Source organism: Chrysemys picta, chromosome 4 (genome assembly GCF_011386835.1).
Source record: "Chrysemys picta bellii isolate R12L10 chromosome 4, ASM1138683v2, whole genome shotgun sequence".
Taxonomy (NCBI): Eukaryota; Metazoa; Chordata; order Testudines; family Emydidae; genus Chrysemys; species Chrysemys picta.
The window spans coordinates 82,667,623-82,684,049 of NC_088794.1; the positions used below are offsets into that span (position 1 = coordinate 82,667,623).

The 16,427-nt window shown below is 41.5% G+C and overlaps 1 protein-coding gene across 14 annotated transcripts in view; it reads right to left on the reverse strand.

Annotated features, from left to right (window-relative positions):
- PHF21A (PHD finger protein 21A) overlaps positions 1 to 16,427 on the reverse strand; it is a 280,949-nt gene that overhangs the window by 174,045 nt on the left and 90,477 nt on the right. For all 14 annotated transcript variants that reach the window (XM_065592842.1, XM_024100578.3, XM_065592847.1 and 11 more), the window contains 2 exons: positions 9,566 to 9,598; positions 7,124 to 7,189 (listed from right to left, as the gene is read on the reverse strand). In XM_065592842.1, the coding sequence (XP_065448914.1) occupies positions 7,124 to 7,189; positions 9,566 to 9,598 (99 nt within the window). The remainder of the gene's footprint in view (positions 1 to 7,123; positions 7,190 to 9,565; positions 9,599 to 16,427) is intronic.

Consider the following 16,427-nt stretch of genomic DNA (forward strand, 5'->3'; position numbering starts at 1 on the left):
CCCCAACTAAAACCTCTCCAACGCATCATCAGATATCTACAACCTATCCTGAAAGATGATCCTTTACTCTCACAGATCTTGGGAGACAGACCTGTCCTCGCTTACAGACAACCCCCCAACCTAAAGCAAATACTCACCAGCAACCACATCACTGAACAAAACCACTGACCCAGGAACCTATCCTTGTAACAAAGCCCGATGCCAACTCTGTCCCCATATCTATTCAAGTGACATCATCATAGGACCTAATCACATCAGCCATACCATCAGGGGCTCGTTCACCTGCACATCTACCAATGTGATATATGCCATCATGTGCCAGCAATACCCCTCTGCCATGTACATTGGCCAAACCGGACAGTCTCTACACAAAAGAATTAATGGACACAAATCTGACATCAGGAATCATAATACTCAAAAAACAGTGGGAGAACACTTTAACCTGTCTGGTCATTCAATGACAGACCTGCGGGTGGCTATCTTACAACAGAAAAACATCAAAAACAGACTCCAACGAGAGACTGCTGAGCTGGAATTGATATGCAAACTAGACACAATCAACTCCGGATTGAATAAGGACTGGGAATGGTTGAGCCATTACAAACATTGAATCTCTCTCTCCTTGTAAGTATTCTCACACTTCTTATCAAACTGTCTGTACTGGGCTAGCTTGATTATCACTTCAAAAGTTTTTTTTTTTCTCTCTTACTTAATTGGCCTCATCAGAGTTGGTAAGACAACTCCCACCTGTTTATGCTCTCTGTATGTGTGTGTGTGTATATATATATATATATATATATATATATATATATATATATATATATATATATATATATATATATATATATATATATCTTCAATATTTATTCCACTCTATATGCATCCGAAGAAGTGGGCTGTAGTCCACGAAAGCTTATGCTCTAATAAATTTTTTAGTCTCTAAGGTGCCACAAGTACTCCTGTTCTTTTTAGCCTAGATGTAACTCTACTACGCTGGAGAAATCCTGGTTAAGATGTTACCCAATCAGTTAGCCTGCAAAGCCAGGATCACCTGCTGTGCAATGGCACTACATCAATGAGAGACGTTTTTGGGCTTGTCAAAATTTACATACCCGTCTTTTCAGAAATGCTTCTACATAGCTTATGGTTTTTTTTTTTTATTGCTTATACCAGTTTCTCCTCCTCCTCCTCCTATGTTCTATGGCCTTTCTTGAGCTTTCCTTCCCCAACAAAATCCTTTTGCCTGCATACATTGTGTAGACCACAAAACGTGTTTTGAGTGAAGTGTGCTAGTATTAGATATTCTGTTTAGACCTTTAAGTGAGTTTCATGAAAATTCCACTCTACTACTTGTGATTAGTATGCAGGAAGGGCAGAGTCCCAGGATACATTTATGCACCCTTCAATTTTACTATACTCTTCAGGTTGATATGATCCCTGTAATAAATTTGACAGCTTATTCATGATACATTTCTGAAGACTTCAGTTATGGCAGTTTTCCTTTGTCGCTTAAGTGATTTGTTTGCATTTACTCAAATACACATCAACTATTTATTGCTATAATTGTGGCTAATTATTCATCATTACTACTTTTATAAAAAATAAAACCCTTTTATCTCATTACACACAATTAAGTAGCAAGACTGGAAGGAATTTGGCAGATTATAAACAAACAGAATGTAGATTGGTAATCTGAGTTATCCAAAAGGGCGGCCTAAAGTTGCTTTAAATTCGAAACACAGAGATAAACTTGCCAGTCGTTAAGAGACAAAGCACAATGGCTTGCTTTTGCAGTGTGTTCTCTATAGGATTCAGTAATCACCTGTTCTCCACAGTAAAACATGTTTGTGAGTAGACTTCCTTCTGAAGGAAAAATAAATAAAACAGCCTAACATCATTGAAAAGAGAACTACTTTTTGTGTCTTAATATAATTCTGTTCAGCATTTACATACCAAAGTGATAAGTGCATCAAAAACTTAGATATCTTCTGAGATTGGATACCTGTTTTCAACTTTATCAACAAAAAGGCCCTCTTTCTCTTTAGGCTTATGCAAAGGAATCCTCTCAATTCCTTCAACATCAGGGCATTGGTTAAGGAAAAAACACTAAAATGCAACACAAAGAAGAAAATAAATTCTGTGAAACCTGGATAAATCATTTAATTTTATTGCAATTTAATTACAGAAAAAGTACCCTCTCCGCTTTGTTCTTGTTTGAAAACAAGGCCATGTAATGAGATTTCTGCTGCCAAAATTCGTATGTGGTAGAGCCCATATTAAAATTACCTGTTAAATGATTATTAGAGACTTGGTCAAGATGGTAAGATGGGGAAGGAAAGTGAAACAGCATCAAAAAAGGCCAGAGAGAATCGTAATGTGTTCAAGGGAGCCAAGAACAACATTCACAAAATATGAAGAAGCATTTCTGAAAAGGAAGTTATGCTTTTAGATAATCCAACCTGACACTGGCACTGCAAGGCAATATTACTGGACAACACCTTAGAAAAAATTCTGGTTAAATAGGCATGGTTTGATTTTCTACTGTGTTCAAACTTGGTAGGAAAGGTGATCTTGTGGTTAAGGCACTGGAATACTAATTTGAAAATCGGTGGTAAACTCCTGGTTCTGCCACTGACTTTCTCTGTGACCTTGATTAAGTCAAGTAACTATTGGCACAATTCCACATGTTCACTCAAGTAAGGTGAACTCTTCCTTGCCACTGAAAACAAAGTAATGTGGGGCACATTTAGTGATGACGTATCTGTGACAGGGTAATGCCATTTGTTTTTGATTGGGGAAGGCAAGGAAGAGGAGAACAGATGTCTGTTGGAAGTCTTCATCCTGCATGTCTTCTTTCATGCCAGCCCTGCTCCTTCTCAGTCTTTCATGAGAGCTATAGGTTCTCCAACTTTGAAAATCTACAACATGCATGTTGGTAGCTTTTCTGATACTTCAGTTGCTAATTCTAAACCGTTATACTTTAAAGAGTACACTTCCAGAGCAGGGATTTAGCTCCAGGTTACCAGTATGGTTATCAGGAAAACATGGCTAACCCCCCATGAAACAGAAATTTTACCACTTAGTGGTGAAAGATTAGTAAAGTTTAACCATCTATTTTATGGTACAAAAAACTTAAAATCAGCTGGGATGAAAATGAAAGTAAACATGTAAAAGGAAGTTTTAAAGGGACATAATCAAATCCGGTCCCAAACTTAGACTTGGTAAAAACTGCTTGTGCAAAACCTAAGAAATGCTGCCTTTTAAAAATTCCAACTGATTTTTTTAAACAAATATTCTTCTACAACTGAAACACTGTAGCTCTGAAATCACTAAACTTAAAACAAAAGCCAAACTGACCTCACCTATTTTCACTGTCCCAGATGAGAAACTAAAAGTAAAGTGAATTTTTAAACTTTCATTGTTAATTATTTAAAGTTAAAATTATCAGGAAAAAAGAACAGTTTAAAATTATTTAAAATTTACACTCCCTCTCCAAATGAAACTTATGTTCAAGAAAAACGCGTTCCCTTTTTAAAGTTGCCTTTCATGTGACTCAGTGAAACCTACAATGTGCACAGCTTCATTACCTACCAAGTGAAACAAATCAAAGCATTTACTTTCACCACTCTTTACATTTTCATCAACTATATGAATTTTTGGCTTGCCTTTTTCTGTACAGATTAATTCTGCATCAACTAACCAGTTTCTCTTTTTACGTTTATGCCTACACATGACACAGACTACTTGCTTTCTCCTTGTCGATTGCCAGATCTCTTCAATTTCACAAACCGAGTTCTCATTATTAACTCTCAGCAAGAAGCCTTACCACTATGAATCACTCCAGTGACAAACAGCAAATTCCAGCATATTAGCACTACTCCCACAATGCTTCAGAATGGGAGAGAAGTTCTACAGCAACTGGAAGCCTTGGCTTAACTGCCACAGATTTGGCACTTGCACTAGAAGCTTTTGTGCATCTTCAGTAAAGAAGAGAGCAAAGAATAATTTATAAAATTTCAGCAACAATAATACTGTATTTAATTCAATTTTTACAACTGTAGGTTCTCACTCTGTCCTCAAGTATAAGAGGAGGGACAATTGGAAAAGCAGAATGTTATACACCTCACTTCAGTGAAAGTTGATTAAACAATGGCAAATCTGTCCACAAATTAAAAGCTGAATCATCATCCCACAGCTGGGGTTAAAAGAAGATGCCCCATGAACATACCTAGGGGGAAAAAGAGCTAAGTCTCCAATTAGCTAAATCTCCCAGCAGAAACTGGGAACCCTGACTCCCTTCTAGTCAAAAGCTCTAGCACTGACTCTCTCTGAACTAAGCATGTGCTACAGCACAGTCCCTTAGCCAGAGAAAGTGAGTAAGGCATTACAGTAAAAAGTGCTTTAGAAATGTATGTAAAAGATGTGAGGAAACAGGAGCACACACCAATTTTGCTCATAAAACCACTTTAGAAGTTAGCCTCCTGGATGCGGTTTTCCCCCATATGCAAAGATCAAACCAGTATTTTCTCAGTTACATTTGTTATAAAGGAAAAATAATGTAAATGAGAACAAAAGTAAAGACTCCATCAAAAGCAGTGTCTGACTCTTAACAAGCTGCATCCCTATGCCTTGCAAAATCACATCTGTGTCTGCAGAGACTTTCAGAAACTCAAAAGGGCCCCTCTCCCCCCACACACAGAACTACATACACAAGAAGCATGTCTTCTCTTCATGTAGAAAATGTATGTTCAGTTTAAACACAACTTCATATAATCCTCATTTTAGCAGCCATGCTATTTTAAAAGGGTCATTTTTGAGGACACTAGCAGCTCACAGACCCAGTGGTAGAGATGATAAAGCATCTGTTTTACATCCTGTTTTAATATTTTGATAATCACAAGAATATCACTGTTCAATATTTAGCAAAAACAAACAATAGGAATGTAAAGTAGGAAACTGGTTTACAATTTAACACTTCACACTTTGTGTCACAAATGAGGTCCCTCTTCATGATTACTGGCAGGCAACAATTCAGAAACTGAGTTAATCAAAGCTTTTTAAATACAACTCATGCTTTATCACATGACAAAAAATGCTTCACCATGTAAAATTTCAAGATGCTATGCTGAGCAAACAGGGTGCAGCTTCTCCTTAGATGAATGTCCCCATAAACCAGGGGTGGGCTCGGGGGTGCAGACTCTGGGTGGCACTTACCTCAAGCAGCTCCCGGAAGCAGCAACATGTCCCCTCTCCAGTTCCTACATGGAGGCACGGCCAGATGGCTCTGCGCGCTGCCCTGTCCGCAGGCGCCGCCCCTGCAGCTCCCATTTGCCGCAGTTCCCGGCCAATGGGAGCTCGGGGCAACGCGCGGAGCCCTCTGGCTGCCCATAAACGTAGAAGCCAGAGGGGGGACATGCCGCTGCTTCCGAGAGCTGCGGCACATGGAGCAGCCCCTGACCCCACTACCCAGCAGGAGCTCAAGGGTTGGATTAAATTGGCTAGTGGGCCGGATGTGGCCCGCATGCCGTAGTTTTCCCACCCCTGCCATAAGCAATGACTGAAGAGAAAACAGAGCCAAAAGCAACTAACTTATTCTCAACTGCAACTCATATCTTCTGTTCAGGTTTTTATAATTATAGCTTTAAAGAATATCAAATCAGAGTTATAAAACCACCATAAGACAGATGTCTATGTTTTTCTAAGCTTTGAAGTTCCTTCTCCCCACTTCCAGTATCTCACCTCCTGTCCCTGTCTGAACACGTAAACAGATAGTCAATCCTTTGACATGATGGCAAACTAAACCTGAAACTATCAGGAGACCTCTGACCTAACTGAAGAATTCTGAAGCTGCAGTCTCTTTCTCACTCTGACACACAACCACACTATTGTGCTGATTTCAGAGAACAAATCACCTTCTCAGGAGACACAACACAAACAGCAAACTTCAGATTTTAGTTGAATTAGCCTTCCAATTTAAACGGTTTTCTTCACTATATTGGTAATTTACTCATTAAAATATTGCACTACGTAATAGTAGCTAGACAATGAGTTAAGGAAATCAATGCGAAGTTCCATCTTCAAACAAAGTTTCAAAAAGAAACGTTAATTGATTCCTACTACATCCCTTTGAAACTACACAGTTCATGGAAGTAAACTTTTACTTTCATAAAGTCTATTTAATTCTTAAACAGAATATATGCAGCACAAATATAAATGCAAGAAGCTAGATGTGATGTGGGATACAGCTATACATTCTGCTTAAACATGTTTCAAAAACTTTTTTTTCCATGCAGGAAAAAAGTCAATAAAGTCCTTTGTGAATTTAGGCCACAGCGACCAAGAGCTGGCTCGATGCAGTTATATTTTTATAGTAATACTGTAAACATGAATTAACAAAACAGGGGTTTTTGACAGAGTTTTTTTTTAATGCATATGTCAGTAGAACTATGTATCCCATCACAAGAAAGTGTGAAAGTCCTCTAGACATTCTATAGGAGTAATCATCTGTCTGCCAATGACCAATATTTTCAGTCTATATATGGAGCAATCCCCACTAGGTGACTAATGCCATTAGCAGTCAATTGTGGAGCAGCCCATTAGAAACCAAGCACCAGTCAAGACGAGCAGTTAGCCTAGCAAAGACTAACCTATTGGCTTGCTATGGACTAAGAGGTATCCAGTGTTCAAAGGGATGAATCCAGAAGCCCTTTCTCAGTTTCTCAGTCCATAAAGTGTAAGAGACTTCAAAGAGTTTTGCCTAAGTAAGGACTTCTTGGTTTAGAATAAAGTGAGTGAACTTTAGACTATAACTCCGGTCTCAAGTTCAAATCACTTTAACAAATTGCCAGTCTCTTCCCACTTCTGTTTCGTATCAGGTAAAATATAGTTTAAACAGAACGCTTTCTTGCAGCATTTATCAATCCAGGCCAACAGATAGACTAGTCTGTTTGTTCAAGCTCCATTTATTTGTCTTTATTTTTTGTTGTGTTAGAGAAATTAAACAAAACCCCAAAACGTCTGACTGCCCATACTTACATCCACACAAAGAAATTTAGCAGCTCTCTTAGAAGATGAGAGCAGACATTTCTTTAGAACACAGTGTTAAAAATATCCGTTTCCCTACCTGTTTCTCACTCAAAGCTGTGATTTTGGCTTGGAGTTCATGAAGCTGTTTCTTCAAATCAGCATTCTGATCAGAAAGAAAAAAATATCTGTGAGAAAGATATTCCATTTGTTAACACAATAGGAGCAGGACTTCTTGCATGGTGTACTACAAATAATAAAGCACCTCTGGACATACCACCAATCAGATTATTCAAATGGCCAAGTAGAGGCTTATTCAAAAGTCATCTGGTACAATAATCATTAGTGGATTTTTCCAGTGTTCAAAAATAAACTTGGGGGGGAAGGAAGAGATGTGGCTCAGTTTCGAAGGAGTTAGTTAAAACCTCCCTGGGTGCTTCACAATATGCTGTAATAAGGTTAATTTGTATATCACTGTATTTTCAGATCAGAGAAGCCAGAAGGAAAGCTGTTTATCTTAGGGATTTCTATAGTACGCATCACATACTAAAAGTATTGTCTCACCTCCATTACTTATTCAGTGACAGACAGATATCAATTGACTGTCAAGGACTTCAGTAACCATATCTATTAGTAGGAATTAAACAACCATGCACTCCAAATGAGAGGTGGAATATATCTACTACATCCTCTTCCCCCTTTTCTGTACAATAGTCTATGTCTTTTTACACCTTAGTTTATATTTAGAAAAGTTGTGGCAGCCTTAACAATGCACCACTCATGTTAGCAATTTGCCTACAAGGACATTTTCTCAAGTTTAAGATTCTGAGAGCCATAAACAGCTCACTGTACAGGATGTGATAGGGAACTCAAATTTTATTTACTAAATCTAATAAAAATACAAAGAAAAAAATCAAACCAAAACACACACACACACACACACACACACAGAGAAAATGTGCTTAACAGCTTCAAAATCTTGTTTTGCATAAGTTTCCCTGCATTTTTCTTCTTCCATTTTCTCCTCATGCAATCTCTTTCTATGTCAAGTCATAGCTCACCTAGATTGTTGATAAGGGAACACATATTTCTGTAAAATGGCATGCACACCTTCGGCGCTATATAAAAACATGAAACCAACAAACCTCCATTACTACTACAGGGACTACCATTCTCAGAATAACTTCCACACTTTCACATTCCTCCACACAACTTTGAAATGCATCCTAATCCTGACCTACAATCCCTTCTAGTCCTAGGATATCATAAATCTCCAAAAGCTATTCCAAATCTTTACTCTCAGCCCTCCCTTGCTGTTCCAATACTGGCCCATTTCACAGCTCATTTCTGACCTGCAGCATCTATACCAGTAAAACAGAAATGTCTTGCTCCAGCGTCTACTCACCAAGCACATACTCAGATAATGCAAATCATAGAAGATAGCAGAAGTGCATTTATTGGGCTCAATTCAGACATAGCAAAGAAAGATTTAAAGCAGTGAGGGGAAAATATTTGCACCACTAGGTGAAGCACTGACTTAGTTTCTCAAAGTGATTTTAGGTTGGCAAAAAGAGCCAGGTTAACTGCCCTGGAAACTAAAGTCCTCTATTTGCAGAGCAGATAGAGCAGGAGCAGCCTACAAGCTTCCTCCCAAACCCATCCCTTTGCTAACACGCCTTAAGCCCTGACCTTAAAAGCCTATTGCTAGAAACAGGATGGGAAGTTTAATGCACATGGCTAATTTGGTCATTAGCTTGTCTCATGAGATGACAGAAACTCTGTCACCTTCTACACTCTACATTACTCTACCCTAGCACACATTTTTTCTCTCATTCTTACTATTTGCCTTCATGCCCCATTCATGTACCCAAGAAAACCACCTCCCCACTTCTTGTTGTGCCTTTTCCATCATGTTTCCTTCCACATGCCCCTATTCCTGGAACTCTTTCACTCTATTCAAATCCCTCATTGCAACTCAGTTTAGTCCATCAATGTACATCAACTCATTTAAACAAACCAAACAAATGCAACTGCATATGCTAAGATAGCATTTTCTTCTAGTTGACCAATGAACTGTCTTAATTTTGCAGGTTCCTTGGAACTGGGCCCTCATCTTCCTTATTACTTGTACAGACTGTTACCAATGCTTAAAACAGTCAATTAGTGCCAAGTGTGGTGGAAGTGTTTATGTTGTGGAAAGGTATCCACTAGCCACTGAACTGAGACCAGTGATTCATTTCAAACAGGTCAAACAACCATTAGATAATAAATTGCAGTTATTACTGACTTAGGTTGAATTTAAAACATTGGCAACATGGAGTTGAAAGGCTCCTTATCCTATTATTAATTCTCAGCTATCCAATATTCCCCATTTATTTTTAAAACTTATAACTTGCAAAGAAAAAGAAAGCATTACTTTACCACGGCAGCAGATGATGAGCAAATAAACAATGGCAAACAAGAGGTCATGGACTTAGTTTATTTTTTTACACCTTAACTCCAGGAGTAATAAAAGCAGTATAAAACAAAATACACATTTTACCTGTGGATCTTGCTTCATTTGGGCAACCAGTTTCTAGAAAGAAAGAGAGATATTCATCAACACATTACAGGGTTCAATCAAGGTTTGGTTTATTGGACAGTTTATGTAATGGCCCTGATTAGAAGTTGGAATTTAAAGAAGACATCCTGTACTTAAAAAAATTTAAAAAAATAGCAAGACTTAGCTCATCATGAACCCAAATTATTTTATAATTCACAGAAACACTGTCATTAATATAATGAGACATCCCTGTTAATTCTATAGTCAGCCCATCACCTTTCATATTTAACTGAAGGATGCTACTACCTTACTTCTTTTTAAGCAGTTCCTGCAAAAAAAGATTCCCTTTAAGGACAATTTAAGCCAGCTGGATAACCTAATCAAATAGCTGTGTGTTCTCTAAAACTGCTGCCTTCTTTGCCCACAGCCATAAGGAATACTGAACAGACTGAACTACTTCAGATACAATAGTTGTTTGTTTGTATAAATCAAATGCAGCACATTTTAGGCAGTAAGGAACTGCTTGTGTGTTGGTCTGACTGGTTCCACGTGCGAGACCCATGTTCAGAAGAGACTTTTCCACTTTCATCCCTTGAATTGGCAGTGACTGAGATCATCATGGATGAAATATCCCCCACATCCAAGGGGAAGCAGATAGATGGTTACACCATTCACTGCTGTTCCTCCTTCACTTCCTTCAGGAAATTGCAGAAGGGTGCTGCATATATAGCTAAGCAAGAGGAGGTTATCAGGATTTTACTAAGGAAAACCAGAAGCCCAAAATGATGAGGCAAGATAAACTCAACAACGCAAATTCCTGTTTTAATGGTGGCCATTTCACTACATCAAATTATTCATCTGTGAATCTGAAGGGGACATGGTAAAGTCCACACTTGCTTCCCTATCCCTTTAAAAGAAAAGAAAAGAAAAAAAGTGGAAAAAGAATCCAGAATATAAACAGATCCATTATTACACTGCATTTCACTCACATTAAATTGCTTGAAAAATTGTTAATTAGCATTTCTTAAAGATTTCAGACTTTATTTGTAATTAAAATAAATAACAAATACAAATAAATTTGTAAAGTCTCCTTTCATGTCCTAAAAAAAGACAGATAGACATGCCACTTTAGTCATGCAGAGAAGTGGATATCTTCCCAAAGGTTTATATTCTTGGCCCATTTTCATCTGCTCCTCAGTGCTCACTACCTCAGGCCTTGGCTACACTTGCGAGTTGCAGCGCTGTAAAGCCGCCCCCAGCGTTGTAACTCACTCCCCGTCCACACTGGCAAGGCATTTGCAGCGCTGTATCTCCTTGGTTGCAGCGCTGCATGTACTCCACCTCTCCGAGAGGAATAGCGAGTGCAGCACTGCCGCGCCAGTGTGGCCACCCAATGCGCTGTGAATGGCCTCCAGAATTATTCGACAGTATCCCACAATGCCTGTTCTAGCCACTCTGGTCATCAGTTCAAACTCTACTGCCCTGGCCTCAGGTAACCAACCATGTGACCGACCCTTTACATTCCCCGGGAATTTTAAAAATCCCCTTCCTGTTTGCTCAGCCCAGCGTGACATGGAGTGCTATCAGCAAATCTTTCCAGGTGACCATGCCTCCACGCGCCAAGCAAGCCCCAGCATGGAGCAATGGCGAGTTGCTGGACCTCATCAGTGTTTGGGGGGGAGGAAGCTGTCCAGTCCCAGCTGCGCTCCAGCCGTAGGAATTATGATACCTTCAGGAAGGTGTCAAAGGACATGATGGAAAGGGGCCATGACCGGGACGCCCTGCAGTGCAGGATTAAAGTCAAGGAGCTGCAGAGTGCCTACCGCAAAGCCCGCGAAGCAAACGGCCGCCCGGGTGCTCCCCCCGCGACCTGCAGATTCTACAAGGAGCTGGATGCGATACTTGGGGTTAACCCCACCTCCACTCCAAGCACCACCATGGACATTTCAGAGTTGGTGGGGGGGAGAGGGAGAGAGGAGGAGGAGGAGGAGGAAAACTGGAGTGATGGTGGTGGGCCGGATGGAGACACTCCAGAATCCCTGGAGCCATGCAGCCAGGAGCTCTTCTTGAGCCAGGAGGATGGTAACCAGTTGCAGCGGCCGGTACTTGGTGGAGGACAAACAGAAGAGCAGGTTCCCGGTAAGCGTTTTTTTTTTTTTTTTTTGGGAAGGAATTTTTTCGGTGCGGGCTCTTTGGGAGAGGAGGGTTAAGCATGCATGCCTAGATGCGGAATAGTGCATTGATCGTGGTAATCAGCCTCGGTAATCTCTTCGAATGTCTCATCCAGAACGTGTGCAATGCGCTTGCACAGGTTTATAGGGAGAACCACTGTGGTCCTTGTCCCAGCCAGGCTAACGTGTCCGCGCCACTGTGCCGCGAGGGGCGGGGGGACCATTGCTGCACACAGGCAAGCTGCATATGGGCTAGGGCGGAAGCCGCATTGCAGTAGAAGACCCTCCCTTGCTTCCCAGGTCACCCTCAGCACCGAGATATCGTCCAGGACGAACTCCTGTGGAAAATGTTGGGACAGTGTTCAGTGTAGGTGCCCCGTGAAGCTGTTGGCTCTCCCCAAGGCACAGAAACCCAGACGACAGTGCAGCCCTGAAACAATCAGTCCCCATTACTCACCATTTTGAGGCTCCCGTGGGATGTGTGCGCTCTGTTTCGGACGGGAAAATTATGCTATTGTGTAGACCCTGTGTGTTTTCTACTTCTTAAGTGTGGGGGGAATCATTACTCTGTCTGGTATAAACAATGCTGCCTCTGTTAAATGTTACGTTTTGCCTATACAGCTGCATCAACCTTGAGACCTCAGCCGTCCCTCTTATCGCCTGCTCAGAGACTGCAAAGACTCAGGAAGAGACCGCGAAAAAGCAAAGAAGACATGCTGCAAGAAGTGATGTGGCAATCTATTAAAGAGAACGAGAAGGCACAGGACTGGAGGGAGAGAGAAAGCAGGATCCGCCAGGAAAACGCAGCGCACCGGCGGCAAAGCACCGCGCACCGGCAGCAAAGCACTGATAGGCTCATCAGCATCCTGGAGCGCCAAGCAGATGCTATCCAGGAGCTGGTAGCCATGCAGAAAGAGGAGCAGTACCAAAAACGCAAACGCCACCACCCCCACAGCCCTTGTCCCAAAACTTCCCGTTGTGCCCCACTGTCACCTCCAACCCACTTTCCCCAACTCCCGTGTTCTTCACGCCACCCGCTGCCTCCAACACCAGTACCTTCACCACCCAACCCTGAAGACCACGACCCTTACCCTCTGCACTCAACCCCCATCACCATGCAGTATAGCTGCCCTGAAGTGCAGCACTCACTGTACAGCACACCAGACAGGACATACACGAATCTGTGATTGTGCTGTTCCCCATTCCACCCCCTTTTTCCTTTTCAATAAATGAATTCTTTGGCTTTGAAAACATTCTTTATTATTGCATAAAGTAAAAGACTCCTTAGCCCGGGAAATAAACAGGCACTGCAAGTCTGCTTGTCTGCTAAGCAGACACTGATTCCTAAAGATTGGAACTACTGCACTTCACTCCTGTGCAGGGCACCAGATATCACTGCTGGTTTTCAGCCTCAAATTGCTCCCTCAAGGCATCCCTAATCCTTGCAGCCCCGCGCTGGGACACTGTAATAGCCCTGCTCTCTGGCTGTGCAAATTCAGCCTCCAGGTGTTGAACCTCACAGGTCCATGCCTGAGTGAAGCTTTCACCCCTCCCTTCACAAATATTATGGAGTGCACAGCACGCGGATATAACCGCGGGGATGCTGCTTTCGGCCAAGTCCAGCTTCCCATACAGAGATTGCCAGCGGCCCTTTAAACGGCCAAAGGCACACTCCATAGTCATTCGGCACCGGCTCAGCCTGTAGTTGAACCGTTCCTTGCTGCTGTCAAGGCTCCCTGTGTTGGGTTTCATGAGCCACGGCATTAACGGGAAGCGGGATCTCCCAGGATCACAATGGGCATTTCAACTTCCCCTACCGTGATCTTCCGCTCTGGGAAAAAAGTCCCGGCCTGCATCTTCCTGAACAGCCAAGTGTTCTGAAAGATGCGTGCGTCATGCATCTTTCCAGGCCAGCCTGTGTTAATGTCAATGAAACGCCCACGGTGATCCACAAGCACCTGGAGAACCATAGAGAAATACCCCTTCTGATTAACGTACTTGGATCCTAGGTGGGGTGGTGCCAGAATAGGAATGTGCATCCCATCTATCGCCCCTCCACAGTTAGGGAACCCCATTTGTGCAAAGCCATCCACTATTTCCTGCACATTACCCAGAGTCACGGTTCTTCTGAGTAGGATGCGATTAATGGTCTTGCAAACTTGCATCAACAAGATTCCAACGGTTGACTTTCCCACTCCAAACTGGTTTGCGACTGACCGGTAGCTGTCTGGAGTTGCCAGCTTCCAGATTGCAATAGCCACCCGCTTCTCCACTGGCAGGGCAGCTCTCAATCTTGTGTCCTTGCGCCGCAGGGTGGGGGCAAGCTCCTCACACAGTCCCATGAAAGTGGCTTTTCTCATCCCAAAGTTCTGCAGCCACTGCTCGTCATCCCAGACTTCCATAACGATGTGATCCCACCACTCGGTGCTTGTTTCCCGAACCCAAAAGCGGTGTTCCACGGTGATTTAGAATGAAACCAAGTACTGCCTTCCACACAGCAGCTGAAAGCACTACTTCATAGAATCAGAGAAGCACAGAAATGTAGGGCTGGAAGGGACCTTGTGAATCATCAAGTCCAACCCCCTACGCTGTGGCAGGACCAAATAAACCTAGACCATCCCTGACAGGTGTTTGTCCAACCTGTTTTTAAAAAACTCCAATGATGGCGATTCCACAACCTGCCTTGGAAGCCTATAGTTAGAAAGTTTTTCTTAATAGCTATCCTAAATCTTCCATGCTGCAGATTCAGCCCATTACTTTTTGTTCTACCTTCAGTGAACATGGAGAACCATGTCCTTTTTGTAATGGCCATTAACACATCTGAAAACTATTATCAGGTCCCCACTCAGTCTTCTTTTCTCAAGACTAAACATGCTCAGTTTTTTTTCCCCTCACAGGACAAGTTTTCTAAATCTTTTACCATTTTTGTGGCTCTCCTCTGGACTCTCTTCAATTTGTCCGCATCTTTCCTAAAGCATGGCGCCCAGAACTGGACACAGTACTCCAGCTGAGGCCTCACCTGTGCTGAGTAGAGCAGGACAATTATCGCCCATGTCTTACATATGACAATCCAATTAATACACCTCAGCATGATATTAGCCTTTTTTGCAGCTGCATCATGTTGTTGACTTCAGTAAGATTCCTTATTCCTTCCAGCTTAGAGTGAAGGATAGAATTGAGTCTCGAACCTGAAGCATCTTTCCATTTGCAAGAAGTTATGATTCCCATTAGTAGCAGCCCTGTCCAGGACTTATTTCTGTAAGACTTTTGATCATTAGTACAGTGGGTGGTGCGGGAAAGGAGAGGAGAGTCAGTTCTAATGAGTTTAAAGGGCTACAATCATAAATATAAAATGGGGAGATGCAATGAAGGAAAAAAACACCCAGCACATTAAAGTGAGTTTATTTTAATACTGTCTCATTATAATCACAATATTTATTTTCATATAACAGAGTATTATAGCTGCCACAGGTAAGGTGCAGAATAAAGAGGTTGGAAGGTTGTACAATATGAAAAAGTTTGACACCACTAATTTCATATATTTCTAGATACACATACATGTCCCCATCAGCAACATGGGTACAGGGAATGAGGAAAAGGAGGAATTTGTACAGTTAACTTAAATTTAATGAAGCCATCTGAAACTGATGAACGAAGATGACATGATGAAGGACAATTCACTCAGTGACACGCAGTGCTGGCTTCTGAGTGTGCTATATTGTACCTTTTGCTGAAATACAAAATATTACCAATATATATTTCTATGCAAGATTTTTCTTGAATCAAAATTATATCACATAACTTACTTTTCCAACACACTGCCTAATGTCACTCTCCATTTGAGCTGTACAGCAGTAAACAACAATGAAGTTTCCTGAACTCCATCTTTACTTTGTTAAAGACACACTTATATGCTCCTGAAAAAGTTACCTTTTAAAATGAAAAATATGATTAGTAGAAATAAAAGTGAAGACAAGGGGCAAAGTCCTTTAGGCCAATTTCTTCTTTTATGGCGAGATGCTAGAGACACTTCCATAACTAGGGCTGAAATAAACCTTCTGCTATAATGACACCTCTGACTTTGCCAAATCAAAACCAATTTGCCTGAAATCAGTCTTTCGCTCAGGGTAGAATTTTTTGGGAAAGCCTAAGGCAAATTGGACACACACAAAAATAGAAGATACATGGGTCCATTTTTTAAAAATAATTCTCTTCCTAAACATTATCCAATTTCTAAAAAAACAAAACAAAAAAAACACATTAGTAGACCTATACCTAAAAATATCAGTTGCCCTTAGTAAGTACTGGTACCTTTGAGCAATTTGGGGAGAGTTTGGAATGTATGTAGGACACAATGTGAAAACAGCATTCTGAACACTGCATACCAGTTGGCACATATTTTAAGAAACATGCACAGGCCTGATGCATGCTTCATAACCCTGCAACAGTGCCATGGGCCATTAAGAAAGCATTCAGAACCTCAATACAAAACTTTATCAACTCCACATGGAAGATAAGGACCTTCAAAATCCGCCCCACACTTGCATATAAGGGGTTAATGATGCCGTAGGGCGGCTGTGCGAAAAGCAGCCAATCAGAGCCTGACAAGCCCATATAAGAAGAGCTGTAGAACAAAGCAGGTTCAGTTGCTCCCTGGAGCTCAAGGAGAAAGGCCTGGCTGCCTTGCAGGA